Source organism: Rhipicephalus sanguineus, chromosome 4 (genome assembly GCF_013339695.2).
Source record: "Rhipicephalus sanguineus isolate Rsan-2018 chromosome 4, BIME_Rsan_1.4, whole genome shotgun sequence".
NCBI classification, from domain to species: Eukaryota; Metazoa; Arthropoda; class Arachnida; order Ixodida; family Ixodidae; genus Rhipicephalus; species Rhipicephalus sanguineus.
Window position 1 is genome coordinate 145,852,207 of NC_051179.1, and position 20,069 is coordinate 145,872,275.

General features: G+C 47.0%; 1 protein-coding gene across 1 annotated transcript; it reads left to right on the top strand.

The window, feature by feature from the left end:
* Positions 1–756: 756 nt before the first annotated feature.
* On the top strand, positions 757–14,677 carry LOC119391688 (excitatory amino acid transporter 1). Its single transcript, XM_049415372.1, has 6 exons — positions 757–966; positions 4,418–4,686; positions 8,109–8,619; positions 11,893–12,093; positions 13,496–13,650; positions 14,560–14,677. The coding sequence occupies exons 1-6, from the start codon at positions 757–759 to the stop codon at positions 14,675–14,677; spliced, it is 1,464 nt and encodes a 487-aa protein (XP_049271329.1).
* The last annotated feature ends 5,392 nt before the right edge of the window (positions 14,678–20,069 follow it).

A 20,069-nucleotide genomic window follows, 5' to 3' on the forward strand; every position in this document is an offset into this window, starting at 1 on the left:
CCCACCTAATGTCCTTTTCGAAGCCCATCACCAGCTTCCTCTGTGCCTCAGACAATAAGCGGGAAGACCGTTAGCGTGATCTATAGCATCCCGCTAACGTGTGGAAAACAGTACGTCGGTCAAACCGGCCGATGCGTGAACGACCGGTTGCGCGAACATAGCAACAATGTTCGGCAAATGAACAGTGGGCACTTAGCCCTTCATTGCAGCACGTGTGACTCTGCTGAGTGCAAACCCCTATTCGAGAGGTGCCGTGTGGTGGGGCGATCTGCTTCTCAATTAACGCGGGAAATAATTGAGGCTGCAGAAATCGCGAAACTTGGCGATAAGTGCGTGAGCGTCCCGTCCATTGCCTTGATGGAAAAGGAGGTTCGGTACATTTCCCGTGCGCATGACCACCGCAAGTGATGTAGGCTGATAACACTGTTTTGTGTTTTTTTTGCAAATAAGTGCTTTGCAATCTTTTTTGTCCACGTGCCGTTTCCTTATATTTTGTCTCGTTTCGAAAATAAACTTCAGTTGAAAGTCAGCACTTGTCTGTGATTCTTCCTGGTCCCTCGTCCTTTTTTGCGCTGTTAGTAACATTACGGTACATACATACGGTATATCACACATATACCTCATGTCATATATAACCTTCTAATATAACAGAACACTTTCGTACAATCTTGCCTGATCATGTTTATTTTTTTGTGATCAACTCGGACATTGCCTACGCGATTCTTCGCTCACCCACCATCGTGGTGGGTACGTACCATGTTGCAGAGGAATATCGTCATCAACATGCAGTACACCGAGGTGACCGAGCGTCCCAAATGCTGTGCCTGGGCTACACGCCACTGGGAACCAGGCGTCATAGTATCGTCGATCGTTATAGGCGCCATCCTGGGCCTGTCGCTACGTGGCCAGTCTCTCACTGAACGGCAGTTCATCTACATCAGCTTTCCAGGAGAGGTGTATTCCAGGGTACGATTCTATCGCTTCAGAATCAGAGCCCGCGTCTCATTGAATGCGAAAGGCACACCGCCATCACAGCGTGTATCAGTAATGCGAACGCGCAGCATTCGTTCCAGACGGCAAGCATTTCATTTGAGCGGTATTCTAGCAAAACGGAAAGACGAGCTAGTTGGTTGTTCTAGGTATGCGATTTACTTCGATTTGAAGAGAGTAAAGCTGGTCAGGACGAACGAGGCGAAAATATGCGATATTCCAAGGTACCGACCAGAAACTTACCGCAGACTGTCAACAAAGTGTAGAATTGCTGCATTGTAGTTGTACTAACGTATCAAGCAGTAACTTGAAGGTTAACGATCTTTGCGACAGACAAAAACCACGTAATCACACAGAGAACAGTAGTTAATGGGGTTAACGTGAGGAGACGCGAAAACCTGTACTATTGCCGTCAAATGAAACACGAACAGCGGCAAGCATTAGACATGGTATAGTGCGCGCCGTCCAGTCACCACCACTGACAGGCGCGCTAAGCTCCAGTTTGGCAGCACTGCACATGTCCACGGTGATGAATGAACGGCGCGCAATATACTATTGCTAATGCTTGCCGCTGTTCAGGTTTCATTTGACGCCGATAGCACAGTACTCGCGGGTTGAAACGTGAAAACTTAGGCCAAGGTAACTCACGTACTTCCGTTTCCAGCGTGTTCAGTTGGTGTCATATCGGCGTAATTTAGATGGGAATGCTTACATCAGAGCCATCGTTACCTTTAGTGGCCATATTTGTAGCGACATGACGCGGTTTTCTTGAGCAATTGCTCATAGAAGTCGGTATACAGTAAACAAAAGTGATGTCGCGTTTCCATACGTGAGCACTGACCTTTTATGTTGCCGTGCAGAGGGCTTTTATTCACCACCACGAAAGTCAACGATGCCTTTATAGAAAGTGCTCTCTTTTTGCATTTGCTCTGGACCTCAGGTACAACGCATTCATATCGTTCAAGTATATTCACGTTATGCAAGCATGGGTGTGTGGTGCAGTTGTGAAGTGAACGACATCGGCCAGTTGGTGTTGCATAATAAAAAGGGAAAACAGCGCTTATACGACGAGGACAGGGAAGAGCGCATCGTGTGTCGTCCCTTCCCTGTCCTCCTCGTATAAGCGATATTTTTCCCTTACAGTTGTGAATACACTCGCTTTCGGAGCATGTGGGCCCGGGATGAAATCCAGTCCTGCCAAGATAATTTATTTTCTTTTGTTCGTTTGTTTTCTTTATTCGCGGCAGTGGCGTAAATCTAGGAAAATCACAAGGGGGGACGCGTCCTGCCATGGCGGCCATTTTGTTTGATAAATGTGCGTTTAATTTCTAGTCATATAAAAATTAAAACCCCACTTCGAAATTGAATAAAAAAACGAGCATTATTTTTTTTTTAAATCACAGAATCATAGTCGAGAATTGGATTTGTAGTTCATTCTCAATGGCTTCCGCCTAACAGTCGACATAAAGAATAACGGTAGATCATCGGGGGATTCTTTAACTATTTGCATCTTAAAGTCCAGCACAATAAAATTGCGGTGCGTCAACCCATAGCACTCATAAAGCTCCTGCACTACGGTGCATATTGAAACGAAAAGTAGCTTTCACTTTTGTACTTCGCGTCTGCTCTTAGCAAGGGCTTTAGAATTCAGAATTTGTTTGGGGAGTGTGCGCTATACTTAATTTTTCAAGCAAATTAAATGATATTTAAAAGCTAAATCTCAAGGAGGGACACTTGCTAGGGGAGTCCCCTCCCCTCCCAGCCTGAACACAAGGGGGGGTCAGGACCCCCCTACCCCCCATGATTTACGCCAGTGATTCACGGATGTCTTTTCTAATGTATTAGTTTCTTCCGCCACTCCATAAAGGGTGCAATAGGCTCGATTTTAATGATTCAAAATGCACCACTGCTCCTTAGGTGGTGCTGAGGTTTTTGATCTACGGACGCAGCGATCTGCTCGAAGCTACTACATAACAGCTCGGCTGTCAAAATATTCATTTGTTTGCAAACGTCCTGAGTGGACTCCTATGACGTTTGCGCCGTTCTTACCTTGACCTGAAAAAAATAGAGAACATTGTTTAAGTCGTTACGCTCACTATCTTTCTGCAGTCAGCGATGTTTGGCTAGCTCGCCGCATTGGGGTTTAATTTTTTTTTTTTTTTGCGGCGTTAGTGACACGTTTGCCTTTACAGGATGCAATGCATCATCGGAAATGGAAACAGCAGAATATGGTCTGTGTTGTGGTTGCAGTGAAGGACAGCGTGGTCAAGTCGTTAGCTCTAAGAGTGAACCCTTCAGTAGGGCGAAGTTGTCGCAAGCAAAAAAAAAAAAAGTGATGCAGCACGACGGCATCGGCCAGCACAAATGTGCAATTTAGATCTATCTACCAGATCGTCCACTTATCCTTGGGTTCTGGCGAATTGCAGCATAATCACTGACGCTCGAGTACGTTCCAGAATGTATGAAACTATTGTCGTTCAGTAGAACTTTCTGCTGGGCGAGTTGGTTCATAGACGAAAACTATGTGATTTACAAACGTATCCCTATACATCTGACTAAAGGCGAGGCCAGTACCAAGTGCTTCTTCTTATGGTTCCTCTTATTGCACATAACGTGAAATAAGAATAATTTTATTGCAGCTAGGCAATATATGAAAAATCAATGCCTGCTAGCACATGCGTAGTACACATTATCATGTCAACGTGAGTAAGGAACGTAAGAGAGAAGTTAAAAAAAATGCATCATGTGTCGTTCCTTCCTTTTCTTCGTCGTATAAGTGCAGTTTTTCCCTTTCGTCAGGCATCACCAACTGGCCCAACGTCGTTGACTTCGGCTCGTACTGTATGTTCCGAGATATCGGTATTTTGGGAGGATTGGTTGCTCTATTAAAGCTCAAATACTGTTTTCTTCGAAAGGTCAGCTGCAACTACATTTCTTTTCGCTAAATTCATGAAGTGTGAGTAGCAAGTACCACGGACTTAATATTGGCAAGACCGCAATGGTGGTATTGATAATAGTTTTATTGGTAGCAACATTCGAACAGCGCCTATGCAGACGACTCTTGCACCTAGCCGTTGTAGGTATGACATGGGTGGGGACACGCCGCTTCCGAGATATTTCAGTGCTCGTTTACCTCTGAGGTCACGACGGTAAGCTGCGCGTTGTAGGCCACGTGTTTGTCATGCAGGCGTCGCTTTTCCTGTTTCGGTACCGATAACGACTATTTGTGTGCGCTTTCCCAAATTAAGGCTTCCTCTCTTACATCCACTGCAAACTTCTGCATAGGAACCTCCTTTGTATTTGCACTAGCTAGGCTGCTTACTTAGTATTAAATTTCGTTGCAGATTACGTGTAACATGCCCCTTATTCATAAATAAATATTGTGCACGTGGCCGCATAAGTATATTTAGTTGTTATCGGACTGCAGATGTTGGCCATGTTGTTGCTGCCGCTCAAGATGTCTTGCATCGTGGGCTCCATTGGAAGCACCTCGTACCGCACGGGCGGCAAGATGCTGCGGTGCGCGCTCGCCTATTGGTCCCTAAGCGCCGCCAGCGCCGCCGCCGTCGCCTTCGGCAGCGTGCTGCTCTTACGAACTGTTCGCGACGAGATCGCTTCGTCGCTTCAGCTCAGCCCTTCGGCGGCGATCAACGTGACCGCCATTCAGACTACGGATCTCGCCATGGAAATGATCAGGTACGCATGTTTCGAATGCTGGAAGTGCAGAGTTTTTCACGTTATTTGTCCCTTGCAAGAACGTTAGGCTATATAATATTTTTGTCTGCACAGGTGTACAAGCTTAAAGTACGCCCCGTGTAAGTAGTGTGTTGCTCAAAAGCCACAACTTCGCCTCAAAGGCAAATAACTGACAGCAACACCAATGCACCTGACAGCTATAAACAAATTTTGTATATAGTTCTATCGACCCTATATATTACAGCATACATTCGCGTACTAACCAAAGTGACGCGCATGGTGTCACGAGGGCAGGCAATCACTAACACACCTCGTTGATGTCAGCGAACCCTCACTTTTGCAACCCTGGCGTGATGCACATCACAAGCACAAGTGATCAACTGCATCGGATCGAGTTGTTTTTGACTGATTTGAAATAACGGCAGCTGCAGCACTAGGTCCACGGAGTTCAGGGGGTGCGGGGAAACAACCATCGCGGCTGGCTCAGTTTTAAGCATTAAAGGGCCATGACACCCACTTTTCGATCGTAGTCTCTGTTATGCGGGTTAATCCTTGCGCGTTTACAAGCAAGCTGGCGAAATTTAAGCGCATTCGGTCGAGCACATAATTTGTAATTGAATATTTTATAAAAACGCGAGCGCCCTCAGCGTCGGTCAACACTGGCACACCCGCGAGCCGTGACTTAACAAGCTGGTTGCTTTGCGAGCGTCTGCATTCCCAAGAACGATTCTCTTCCGTGGTCAGCTGTGCGTGCAATTGAGCTATTGTAGCCTTTTTCAACGAGGCATTCAAATTGAAAGATCTGCAACGGCTGAAAGCTTGGTAGAAGACTTTGGCAGCACATGACGTCACACACGCCATCGGGTCGCCGGCGGTGGGCGGGGTTTATAGCCGGTACCTTCTAGGGCTCATTTTGCGCTAAAGCATTCTTTTACAGGCTGTTCTTCATGTTTGTATATGCATAATAGACCCTCTACTTCTATTCTTTGCTGAAAATCGAAAATTGTTGAGAGAACATGTCATGGCTTTTTTTAATGAATTTACCTCCCACCGTCGACGGCACTCAAGCGACTTTGAGCGAATTTCCAGCGCCGTTATCTGGGCACATCATGCGAGACATTCTGGCCCTCAAGCGAGATCATACGGGTACTCTACAGTACTCTACAGGACCTCGCTACTTACGCTTGTTAATGCCCAAACAAGTTTCAAAAATATTGCTTAAGGGTTCTTCATGTTTGTTCACGATATCACTGAAGCTGTCGCGTCTCGTACTTAGACCTTCTATCTGCGATTTTCAATAGCGACGTTACAAAGGAAGGTACACGGCATCGTAAGGTAAACTTTGTATTCCTCTTTTCGCGCTGGGATCGGGTTATCTGTGCTCTGCTAAGGTTGCACGGCAGGCTTGTTGGTGAATCGTAGTGACCGAGGGCATAGCGCATACATAACGGAACAAAGCGAAAGACACATAAACACACGTACACAGCGCTAACTTTCAACAATACAGTTGATTTATAGAATCAACAGTACATATACCCTACATCAGGTGCGTAACAGGACACGTGCTCAAAAGAAACAATCATAGATCTGATACACATCTTCGCGTCACTTTCTGAAATTTTGTTTCTTTAGCTGATAATATATGGTTTAGCAATGCACGTGTTACCAAACTTGGCGATGAGCTACGCTTCGATTATCAGCCTCGTAACTTCGTTCCTGTTCTTTCCAAGAATACGTTTAGATTAAAGAGAGGCGGGCATTGTAGGTGGGCAGTGAATTGTAGGTGGGCATTGTAGGTGGGCAGGGGAGAGGTGGGCAGTGAATTGTAAGGAACACGTCAGGTTGCGCCTAGCATGCCCCATACGTTAGCGGGATCCGGTAGATGACACCTGTGTTGAAATGGTCAAGCTTGTTTCGGTGGTTCTTATCGCAAACACCTTTTTCAACTCGCCCCGGTTTGGCCTTTCGCCACAGACTGCTCAGCTTGTTCGTCGCCAAGAACACAACATGCATATTGCAACGCCGTGCTATTTTCTTACGCCTTACGAGATCAATGTACAAGGTCAAAAGCGTAGCGGTGATCCCGTACATTTATTGTTGCAATATGCATGTTGTGTTCTCAGCGCCGAAGAAGCTGAGCAGTCTGACGGACACCTCATGCAAGGAGGAGGCTTCCCGCTTAAACCTATTGTTCCGAAACCTAGCATTAGTAACACAGTAACATTAATAACGCAAGAATGCTCATTGTAGGTAAAAATTTGTATACTGATAAGTCGGGTTCGGCAATGTGATGAAAGTGGTTTACTGAACTATCGGAGCCGCACTGACGTGATGAGCAATCTAGTACTTTCGAAATGCAAATACATATAAAAAAATGATCCCTGATAACGGTTTCCATCACGCCTGCGTGAAATGCTTTGTAGGAGATCGAGAGGATGTGATCAATTAATGATAACGGTCAACTGTCAGTACAACGTGTTGCTACTGTTATTCAGGATTGAAACCTAGAGCAGACAAACCATACTAAAATGTAGTATCGCTGGAGGCGTCAAGTAAATTAGAGCTTATATTTATGCACTACGGGAAACACCATTTTTACAAGCTTGCTCGTTCAAGTTAATAAGGACATTGCAATAGCCGGAACGAACGCGAGCGATAGATAGCGCCAGGAATAGTCACTGCTGCATCCGACTGAGGAGAAAACGTTTAGCTCTACTGATTCAAATATCGCGGCATTTAAATGTATAACACGTAACCTTTTACAAAGAATAATGTTCATAAGAGTGATAGCTGAGACTACCTTACACTTTTAATCAGGTCCTGGTTAAACTCTGGCTATATCCACGAAACTAGAGGAAAAATGTCCGCTTTCCTGGCTATACCTAGCACTTTAAGCGCGACCTGATTAAGAGTGTAGGATCACCTGTATGATGATAGTTTTCATTAGAATATAGAGGAACAGATAAGTCACTATCACTTAGTGACAGCGAAGTTTTCAGAGCCGCGAAAAACGGGAAAATGATGATCACGGCAAAACAATCAAGCAAAAATCCTGGCATGGTATTTGCGAAGAGGGGAACATTAAAGTATATGGAGTTCTCGAAGACATATCAGTATCACTCAGCAAAAAAAGAAAAAAAGAAGAAGAATAAAATCGGGCATCTTTTTATGACCTCGTTTACGAGGCATTTAGGTTATCGTTACAAGCGATGCGGTAGTACCGTCACGAAGGTTTTGCTTACATTTATAAGAGAGATAATAGTTCAGAAGGAGCCCATTCCTATGGAAGTGTGCAGCAATGGGCCAAAACCACTTCCGAACGTAAAATCTGCGCGAATTTTGGCTCCACATTCTCCACACGCACACGTGTGTGACTTAACTTCAGCGTGGTAATGTATAAAACGTGATAATCCCATTTCCAGGGGCCTGTTCCCGCCGAATATCGTGGACGTGTCCATGAATATCTGGCCCTCGGATGACATACCGCGCGGCAGCGAACTCTGGACCTACGAATTTCACGAGCCGTGCCCGCATCGGCGCTACGAACAAGGCACGGTCGATTCTACGAGCCCTCTACGGAGAGTGAGCGGCCTCGGTCTCTTGTCGTTCGCGCTCGCGCTGGGCTTCGTGTTGGCGCACAACGCGGACGACCGCAACGTGTTGCTCAACTTCTTCATCCATCTGAGCAACGTGCTCGCCGCCATGGGCCGCCTGCTCTCCTGGTTCCTGCCTCTGGGCCTCGTGTCGCTCACTGCCAATGTCATTCTACTGGCTGCCGCGAGCCTTCGCTCGGCGCATAGCGTGTCGCTCCTGCTCACCTACTCGCTGAACGTGGCGGTGGCCGTGCTGGTGCACACTTTCGTCGTGCTACCCCTCGTCCAGTGGCTCCTGGTTCTGCGCTGGAACCGCGGCATGATAGGGTTCCTCGGCCAGGTGAACGAGGTGCCATCGCGGGCACTGCAATATTCTCTTATCGCGACCACGATTATTCGTCCAGCATGTAGCGTGGAACGACACGCAGACGTGTAGCCCTATGCGAAAACACTAACAGAATGTGTCGCCTACTTTGAACTCTGTGTTACAGCTTCCATAAAGGGACCAGCAGTTCCGGCAAATATTAGGTGTCTGAGGAAGCACGTTTCATGGCTTGTTTCAAAGCGAGGCTTGATTTTCAACCTTGCCAGGTTTTCTTGACCCTCACTGCTGCTGCTGTCGAACCGAATAGCTCACACATAGAAATAAATAAAAAGAAAATCACCGCCGAGCACTCTGTGCAGACGGTTACCCAGCCAAGCTGAAACGTGCGTTCACGGTGTTCACGACATTTAAGAGATGCCTGCCGCAAACTGAGTTTGCTGACGTTAGCGTAAATGACATAAGGGTGAATTAGCCTAAATGACTGCGGGTGTATCGTTGTGTCCAGTAAAACAAACATGCTGCACCGGGCGATGGGGGAAAACAGGCCGGCTTTATTGCACACCAGTACATATATAGGATTTAGAAGGGGCGTGTGATTACGCCGTTAACAGATAAGCTCTTCGAGTAGAACGTTCAACAGATACGAAACGCTATCGTGGCACACGTGTAGCGCTCGGCGCCCAAAATACGATACAGCGGGTAGCTATTCATGCCGCGGCGAGTACCATCCTTAGCTATATGATAATGATAAAAAAACCTGAAGAGAAACTATTCCAAGTGCGAAGACCCTTTGAGCTAGCGTATGCTAGCATCGCTTCTTCATTATAGTTTCTGCGCACTCACAGGTCGCAACATTTTTCTACCTCCTAGCCATACAAAGCCTCGCTGTAAAACTGCGGCACATTCAATGCGATTCAAATTTTCATATGCCACTTAGCCGAATGAGGGACGTTCAGCTACTAACTACTGGTCCTACGGTCGTTTTCAGTTCGGGCCACTTAGTTCGCTTCCTGTTACAGGAAGCCGGAAAAGGCCCGTGAGGCAGGATTGTTCAGAAATGACCGTCTACACCCCGTCGCAGAGGGTGGGTGCGAGATGCCCATGGTGGCACGTCCCATCGTGCGCCTCTGACCGTTGGATGAAGGACGAAATTGCAAAAGCGAATTAAGCTCCGCTACACGTAGATTGCAGCACGGCGCGTAGAATCTGTTGCGGTGTTCTCGCGTTCATTTTTGTCAGAAAAAAATTTGCAGTTGCCAAACGCAGAGCGCAAGAAAAGTATCTTTGGTGAAATAGATGTGAAAGGATTAGGTGGTAATTGACCTGCATTCATTTCTCAGTGTAAATGTTGACTATACTATTCAACACGAGATAGCAGGTCTTATTCCCACAAGCGGAGACGACATTTTAATGTAGTAATACCCGTATTAATAACTCTAAGCTGCGGTTAATAAAAAAAAAACTCCTTGTGGCGGGTTTAATCTCGAGGTCAACATTATCAAAGAGTCCGTCCTGTCAGCCATTGATTTCCAAGTAGCGAATAGTGGTGCACAATTTTCTTAAAGCATGACCATAACACGATGAATCAATAAAGACGTTGATTGCTCTGAATTCGCCTGGAGAAAAAAAAACGGCAGAAAATATCTTAGGATGGATGTCGACGACAACGGATGCTGTTAGCATTGAAAAAACCTAGGTATCCACCTGCTTTTTCACTGGCAAAATGCGTGTTGCATAGCTGAATGTACACGATGCAGCGTGACTTGGCCTACTACTAGAGAAATGCAGATTGCCCTATTTCATTTACCGGTGACCCAAGCTCACGTTAGAAGGGCGTATTGAAGGGCGGCGTACACCGATTGGCATTACCTGTTGAAGGTAGGTTACTTGAACTTTCACTGAAAAAGGGCTTATACCAAATCACCAAAGCCTCAGTCAGGGCAGGCGGGGCGAGGTACCAGGGCTGATGATGACATATGATGTTGATTGGCGCAAGGGCCATTCGATGGCCAAAAAGCGCCCGGACGTGATAGCGAATGTGAACAATGGTTATGTTAAGTGGCTGTATAGGGGCCGAAAATTCCTCGCGCTAAGGACGGGTAAAACATATGAGTAATAAAATCATGAGTGACGTGAAACATGTGCATAGAGAATGATTGGTAAGTGCTCGTGATGATAGAACAATGGGGAGTGAGCATGAATGCCTACTCAAGTTCTTTGATGCCAAAGGCAGAGACGCAGGTGCTTTCTCTAATGTGGCTACCGTAGCAACAACCTCTCTTGGGAGGTCGCGCTACATATTGCCTGAGGTACCAGCGTTAGCTTGCCCCTCTTTATCTTGTTCACAAGGGAGGGCGGTAGGGCGCTCCGACTCTTTCACGTCAGGATACATACTGCAGCAACACCAATTACCAGCTATATTTTTTGTTCTACACACGATAAGGGCACTGCTGGAATGAGCCATGCATAAATATGACTCCATATTTCGACCACAGCGGTGATCGATTTATTTCCTGTGTATCCTACAAATCCACAGTTATAGCCGGTTTCAGCCTAAGAATAAATAAGCTCCACCTACACAACAGCACTGCACCTGTTCTTCCGATCTGTGGGAGAGTGGAACCAGCTGGAAGTACCTTTACTGTGGTAACGCTTATGGTACCTTTACTGTGGTTATGTTTTTTACAAAACAACAGTTTGTCTTTTCTGGCTAAAATATTAAATTCGACCGAGTACAGATCTCACACCCTGTAATCGCATTTGTCGGGACGTTCCAATTTTCTTTGACTAGCCACACAAACGTGCATCGTAAAATTCAGTCATATTGAACACGCAGAAACACTTGACGTGACGAAAATTGGCGAACGTAACTGACTGGAGTATATTAGGCAAATTCTTTGATCGTGGAACGGTATCAGCTATTGGCGGAGCTTATATGCTTTTAGGTTGTAACCAACTTATATATCCAGAGGAGGATGTCTAGGCCCATATGGTCGTCGCAGTATACATATATATTCGCCAATTCTGCTAGATGCTTTGATTATTTTCCAAAGACTTGCTCCGCACCGGTTGGCGCTGCTCTGCACCATTCGTTCTGCACTCATGCGTGGTGCCTTTGTACGCAGCCTTTGGTGTATCGTTCATCGGTGTCGAGACTCACGGTGACGAGAGGGTCACTGCCGCTTTGTCCTACATCAAAGCTACCGCCGGCTCACTGATACGTTGTGAAATCTAGCAGTATTCAGGAAATGCGTACCTTGACAAATAAGCATGTGCTTCTCTTCGCAGACGTACGTGCCACTGGTGGTAAGCGCGAGCACGCGTTCGATGGCAGCCAGTCTGCCCCTGGGCGTGTCCGTGCTAGAGATGAAGAGCGGCTTGGACGCCCGAGTGGTGCGCACCGTGCTTCCAATGGGCATCGTGTTGGGCCGCTCGGGAAGCGTGGCTCAGCTGTGTGTGTCCCTCCTGTTCCTCACGCACATGTACAGGGTATGCGGCGAGGACAGAAACCAGTCATGCTGTAGCTGAAAGCAAGGGGCTGGGTGGAGAGCGCGAGAAACTGGTGTTATCTCACGCAAAATGTAGATCGCGGTTTCTCCGTTTGATTCCCAACCGATGTGGTTCGACCAAGGAGGTTTAAAAAAAATTCTGGAGTGGAAACTCTCGCAACGCCTTGCCAGCAAAAGTGAAGCAAGCTTTTGCCCATCAAAGAGCTCGGAAGCATGCTCTTTTCTGGTGGTGCCTACTTAGAGATCAAATGGCTTTGATCTGTGAGCGTAAAAACTACGTTAATGATAAAATAAAAGATCGTTGTTGCCGGCAAAAGTAACCCGTCGAGAGGAGTATTGGCGATTGATCTCCAATAAAATTTGCCATGGCTTTGAGGTATATTTTCAAAAACTAGTAACACAAAGACACACTTGGAGAAGTATGTGGCCTGTAGAAGTTGCCATAATAAACTCGTCTGGCGTGCGAGGAAAACGCGCGGTTTCCTTCGCCAAACTCCGATGTTTCTTCGTGCCCCTACTAAGATGGCGGGCGCAGCCGCCATCTTTTGGTGGGCATGGCTTCATTCTTGTGCAATAATCGCCACTCCAGCAATTTTGTTTAACCTCCTTGGGTTCGACACGGGAGCACTTATTCAAGTTCTGATGCCTGTTGAGCACGTCAAGGCGTCCGAAAGAGTGAGAATCCAGCAGGAACGCAAATGGTGGCCGTGAGCCCGGACGGAATGAAACTCAGCTTCCGCAGCTGTCCTCATTATTATTCGAACTGAACTATCACTGACTCGTCACATACAGCCACAGTGCCACAGTACAGCGCGATACAAATAAAATTACTGCTTCACCAGCGAAAACTCCCCCGATGTTGACCTACCACAGCTCTTTGAACCACGGAATGCCCTTTTTGAAAGACTGTCAGCACGTCTTTACGCCGAGCAAATAGTCATCACATTCCCGCGGTCCTCTTGTTTTAGTAGAAGTGCAAACGTTAGCAGTGGTCTGCTGATGGCATGAAAAACATTTGGCGGCGTGGGACGGCTAAAAAATAATGTCTCTCCTTTGTGTGCAAGTTAGGAGACGTAAATATTATGAGGAAGTGTACCGTTTAAGTCGGAATTTACTGAACTACGTGACCGACAGAGATAGGCATATCCAAAAGTTGTTATACCTGTCAGTAGGAAGTGATCGGCTGGCCCCTTCATCCAGGTGGATTGTTGTGGCAGCTCTGCTTGTGTGCACTGGGAGAGCAGACGCCAGTCTTGCTCTGCTATTTTATATTGTTCTCTTTAAATACGTTGCCGTGTTCAAATAGCATCAGCTATTTGAAGACAGCAATATATTATCGCTAGCACTGCGACGTCTACCCCACCGGCGATTTCTATTCGCAGGTGGATCTCCAGGGCTGGGAGCTGATAGGCGCCGCTGCAAACGCCATAGTGGCGAGCCTGTCAGATGACGGAGCTTCGCCTGCAATAGTCAGCCTCCTCCTAGGAGTCAAGGGATTCCACAAGGAACCACTTGTGGTGGCTGCCGAACCACTTGTGTGCGTTTCCTTCCTCTTTCCGCATTCTCTCCGGCCGGATGTGAGGACACCACGATAGACGATGAGCATGTTCGTTAAATGTATGCTAAGTCTCTGGGTGTCCCCCGCGATGAGTGTAATTGGTTATGTGGCATTCAGTGGTGCAAAAGCGACTGGCGCGAGGAGTATAAATGAAAGATTCCGACGTGGGCAGGTAAAGTACGTACTCACCGAGCGGTACAAGAATCGCAGCAGTACGAAAATGTCTTCATAATTTCAACATTGGTAAACTTTCGTTGGAATATGCCCGACAGCCTAGAAGAACTTGCTTGGCGAACACGCACTTATAGCATATTATATATAGTATATTATAGGTTATAGTATAGCCTGCTATAAACATCATTCCGCGTGTCTAATCAACATTCGTAGCTAATGCAATAAACGTAATATTAAAATGGATGCCAGGCGGGCTGCGATTAGGAACAAACGAAATGACACTCGCGTTTCAACTCAGAAGACCTATCCAGTGGAATTCGCGATTGTCTATGAGCATATACCCTTTCGATATTATGTATACACGATTGCAAGCGTTGTTCCGCAATGAAGTTAAGCAATTGTAAACCAACTGCAACTGAAGTAATGTATTCGGGCATTAACGAATGGGTACCACTTCAGGGTGCCGCGTGAAGCCAAATCGTTTGAGCCCGTTTTCCCACCTTGACGTGGTCGCTGGCGGTAACCTCTTAGTATACCTGCAAAGCTTATTTTCGTCGAGTTGTTAACTAAATACCCATTATCGCAGAAACATCGAATGAGATGTCTACACATCTTTCATTTGTGTTGTCTATTATGATGCCGGACTCGCGGATTTACACTTTGAGGTCAGCTCTGTAGAGAGCGTTTTGATCTGTGTTTTCTCCCTTTGTTCAGGCAGTGGCTCACTACAATGGCCGACGCCTACTGCAACTGCGTGGTGGCCACTGTCTGCTTTGATATTGTGCACGAAGACCTCTCGGAAGACGATGAGGTTGCCGGTGATGAGGCTTAACATGTGCAATGCATACAACGAACAATCTTTTGTGCGACTATTTACGAAGTATTTTGTATAAGCTTAGTCTCCCACCTTTGTGCCGTTATTTGTGTTTATTGTTGATTCGTAATTCTTGTATACATTTTTATTTTCCCGTTGAAGCTCCCCATATAAAATCGAATGTTTATGTGTTTCTGTACATATTTGCCTGTGACGCATGCGTAAGTCAGGTCCTTGTTCTTAAGAGACAACCATGCCTATCTGCTAAGCACGTGTGCCGCTAGGTGATGAGCATTGTTTGTTTTCCCAACCTTTTTAACACTTCTGCGCAACGATGATGCTTCTTTGCCCTTGCCTTCATGTCTTCTCCAAATAAATGTTTCAGTTGCGAGTCAGCGCTCATCCGTGTCCATTCTGTTTTACTCCGTCTTCGTTGTTTTAGCGTTTTAGCAAACACGTTGCCCGCACCACTGCTGCTTCTGGTAAATCAAATATTACAAACGCTATCTTGCAAGGGTCATACCAACAAAGTATGATTTTGATACCTACTTTTCTATGGCCCGTATTCTGAAACGCTCCTTACCTCAGTGAGGGGGCCTTAACTGCTTGGGGACGCCTTATCACGTATTCTGGAACGCTCCTTACTAAGGTTCTCTCACTGAGGCCCTCCTTGGTGCTCCCTCAAGTTAAGGTAGCTTTAAGGCTGGTTCACACCGGCGACTAGCAACGGTCGCGCGACTAAGTTAGTCGCAAAGCGACTGGTCGCAAACGATCGCAAATGGCCGTTTTGGTCGCAAAGCGACTGCTTTGGCTCAGTCGCTCGCTGCTCGATTTTTCAGTCGTGCGACTGCAGTCGCAAACCTCTGAACCAATCAGATGAGCAGAAACAGGACATCAGCCTATTTTACGGGGCAACGGCAATGCGAGCTGTATACGAGCAGACGTGAATTCTATATGGCGACGGTTATAAGTCGCACGCAGGTGTGAACATCGGTCGCTTTGAGTCGCTTTTTGACTTCCAGTCGCAAACGGTCGCGCGACCGGTGCTAGTCGCTGGTGTGAATGAGCCTTTAGGGCTACCTTCAGGCCTCCTTACCTTGCTACTTGCACTGAAAGGGCGCTTCTCTGCAGTACTTTGTCAGCGACAGTGTGTCCGATTTCTTATTTTCGATCGATGCCTTGCACTTCTGTACAAGGTCGCTCTAATTGTATCCTCGTCGTTGTTAGAAAATTGCTTGCCAGGCGTGTTTTTGAGCGTGCGGCCGAACGGCTGTCAACATTTTAAGTTAAGATTGCGCAGGGCGAAGAGGACAAGGCATTTTACAGGAATAGAGAAAAAAAGAACAGACTCAAGGAATGCGAAACGGTAGGCCCCCTCATCGCACACCGTTCGTGCTGCCGTCTTCCGGGAATGGCAGTTCTTGTTTGGATTAGGCTAACAATGGCACTCTTCACTCGCCATGCGGGCTGCGTCCACAATAAGACAGGTGCGGTCGTCCGGGTAAGAGAAAATAACATTGGTCTCAGTGAACACAGAGGTGCAACCGCATGCGCTACAATATATGCCCAGAAAACCCTCCTTTCCTTTTCTGCGAATTATCTCAGCCATTGAAATTAATAATACAGGCGAGTGACCTGTGCCTGAAAGCTGGCACCTACTCTGTGGCAGCATGACTATTTTAATGCGTTGTAGAAGCAAGCCCGAACAATAACCCTTTTGACAATCTTACTGTGCGGAGTTGAGCTTGTACGAGCATAGCTCATAGGTCCTGCAAACATGATCACGGGTGAAATCGAGCTTAACGTCAAGGAACCCCACAGAATCCTAGAATACCACGTGTTATGACGACGGGTGACATTCTTCAAATATTCCGACCATTTGTGACAACTTAGAATGCAACTCCGAGGCGCCACACTGTAATACTACTAAGAAATAGTGCACATATATCTGAATACTGTCAGGACTTGGGTTCCTGGGAACCACTGCTATAAGACTTGCTCGTTTAGCAAAACAAAAAAACAAAAAAAAAACACGTCAATCCACGAAGGCGCGATGCACGACCCGATAGACGCGCCCTTGTTTCGAATGTAAACATAATAATTTACTCGGACATAAGTACATTCGAATCTAATTTGCACCAAAGTGAGGAGATTTCACAAGCTTAACTCTGCTCGGTTAGGAAAATCAATTTCACCCACGTCTTCAATTCTTTAAACAATCTTTATTACTCGCTCCCACATAACAGGCCGTTGAAATGCATCAATGAACGCAATGAGCTCCAAGGCTGCTCGACCATCCTGTTTTTGTCTTCTGCAACAGGCGAAAGTTAAGTAAATGAAAAAGGCTGTGCACCCATATCGCGAAAAAGCAGTGTACACATTCATCATTATGGACAAAAAATGTTCCTTAATTCTCGCTTGAAAACGGACGTTTAGTCAATATTTCCCACAAAAACAGTGTACACGTTATTATTCAACGTTATGCCTAAAAAATATTCCTTATTCTTGCTTGAAAACGGACGTTTAGTCCGTATTTCACACGTACTCTCGATCCCAGACTTGTGAAACACGCGCCTTGCCTTACTGAAGCGGCCCTTAGGAAAGGAAGGTTGAAGGAAGCTTTTAGAATACGCTGGCTCCCTCAAGGAGCTCCTTAAGATAAGGAGGCATGAAGAGCTCCCCACGTAAAGTAAGGAAATGGTCTGAGGTAAGGAGCGTTTCAGAATACGGGCCTATGATTCGAAATATGAGGCGCAAAGAAGACACGGACAATACATTGCAGAGATTGCAAGTGTGTACCCGTTTTTCGCCAAAAGTCGAGACAAATGGAATAGGTTAATAATTCAGGCTAAAACTATTATTGAAGCAGGTGATCGTTGCGTGAGTGTGGCCTTCGTATCTTTATCTCAGAAAAAGTTGCCGTATCTGAATGCGACAGCGCAGCAATGAAACGTGACTACACTGTCTGCATAAATATCACCCGTTTTTTCTTGGAATAAACATTGTTGGCAGAGGCGCCCTGTGTGTGTGTCTCCCTTTCCGTCCGTGTCTTCTTTGCGCCTATTTCGAATCGTGCAATACCAACACGCCCAGTTGCTCACTCTTACATCGTACTTTTCTATGTAACAACGAGGAACGAATACATATGGGCATAATAAATTTCATTCAAATTGCACAATTTTATAGGTTGTAGCATGTTCGCTATGCAAAAATGCAGAGATGCGATACCCGTGTCGATGCACTTGTCACTCCATGTTTCAAAATTTGCTACTATGCAGTATATGCGCAAATAAAGTGCTCTACAAGACTATAATTGTGCAAGGAAATAATGATGTCGTGTATGCTTCTGCAGTAAGTTGCAAATATTAAACATTATTTTCTTCCTGTTATCGCCGCGCGCGCGGTACATTCCACTGAAAAACGACGTGCGCGCTAAGGGTTGACATTGTTGATAGGTAAGTAGCGTGCGTTGTTTTCGAGAAAGGAAATCCAGGCAAGTCACATGATTATTGTCGCGCGCCAGTAAGGCACAGCAAATTTACGCCCTTTTAAAGGGGCCCTGCAACACCTTTCAAAGTAATCATCGAATGGCTTTATTAAAACAGTTTATTGCCTCACGAATCGACTGCAGCAATTTTTTTTTAATTCGTCGAGTACGAGCGGAGTTAAGGTACGTACACACTGGCGGAAAGCATGCCGCGGCGGCTTCCTACCCGTCGGAACCTCCGCGCGGCAAGCAGCGGCACGCTGTCTAGATTGCCGGCGCGAGAGTCACGAGACAAGAGTGGACATGTCGAGGAGCGCGCGCCCGCCGGCTCGCGATTACTCCCCGCAAGACGGAGAGGGGTGGCGCGGTTGAGTAGAACAATGTCTGGTTGCTATGGCGACAGTACGTGTGAAAAGGAAGATGAGAAAAAGCACGCGCTGATTGGCGGTTTGCTTGCGCGGTAGCCGGCGGCAGCGGCAAAAATAGGTCCCGGAGCGATTGGTTTGGCGGCAGAGAAGCGCTGACGCTCCGCGCGAGAAAGAGAGAAAAGCGGCGTCAAGCGAGCGGTGAGCGGCGGGCGGGGCGGGCGGGAGAGTGCCGCGCCGCCAGTGTGTTCCTACCTTTACAGGGATTTCTCGCACGGCTGAAGCGCTTTCTCCTTTCGTGCCAGCGAGCGCCCTGAAACCTACGCAGGGGTGGGTGGGGTGTATGACAAGGGGCCAAGAAGCTACGCCCGTTCGTAAGTGCGCGTAATGACCTTGAGCGCTTTTCTATATTTTCTGCTAGCGCGCGGGCACGTCGCGGCATCATGCGGCGGCCCCGTTAACTATGCAACTGGCAATGCTCAAAATCAGCCAGAGGCCATGTACTTTGGGTTTATGGGACGGTTTATGGGGTTTATGGCATCATTTGTCGAGGGAATTTCTAGCTGACTTGCCGAGGCGGTGGCACGCGCTGGGTTGCCCATGCTACGCCCTTCCTCACGTTTCACGCTAGTGGAGCTGCATTAAGCGCAATATTTAGAACTACATCAAGACCTGCACAAGAACGACATTAACACGGGATTTAGAACTACACCAGCGCCTACACAAGAACGACCTCGGAGCATGATTTAGCCTAGGATTTAGAACTACACCGAGAACTACAGAACTACATAAGCGCATAATTTTTTTATTAGAGTACACTCATTAAAAAAGCCACAGTTTCACAGCAAGGGCGAAGCAATGAATGCGATAGCAACAAATTGTAGTGCTTTACGAAGTGAGGCTGGCAGCTAACTGTTTTGTATCGGATCTGGCGTAACTACAAAACGCTCGTGTAAGAAAATACGGCCGCTCCAGGGAGAGATGCTCTGTAAACATTGTCATTTCGCGTTGAGAGCGCAGCACGGAGAAGGGTATACGAGCCGCCCGCTGTGATGGCTGTCGAGATAGCGCGCGCGCCAGCGATCGCGCTCTAAGATTTCAAGTTCAAAGTTGCTGCTCGCGCGGCGACACTTCCCCCCCCCCCCACCTCGCGTCTTGTAAGGCTCGTTAAACACGGGCGGGACGTTTCCTGTCTGCTTCGACGGCAGGCTTCCCGAGCGGGTGATGTTATCGCATGCACCCTCCGAGCGACGGAAATGGGCCGGCTCGTTTGATCTCTGCTTCGGCCGCGTTCGTCGCCCCCGCTCGCAAGGTTTTACCCGCGGTAGAACATACGATGCGCAGGGGGATCTTATCAATTTGGACTTTCTACCGGATATAACGGCGACGGCAAAAACCCGTCGAGACTGTCCATAAAACTGCTATCGCAATAAAAACATGCTCTACTACTGTGTGACAATACAATTGCTTACACTGGTTGCTGGGAGCAAACAAGAAAGGATGCAGCCAAAATTGTTTCTTTTTCCCTCGCTGACTACACAACAGCCGACACTACCTG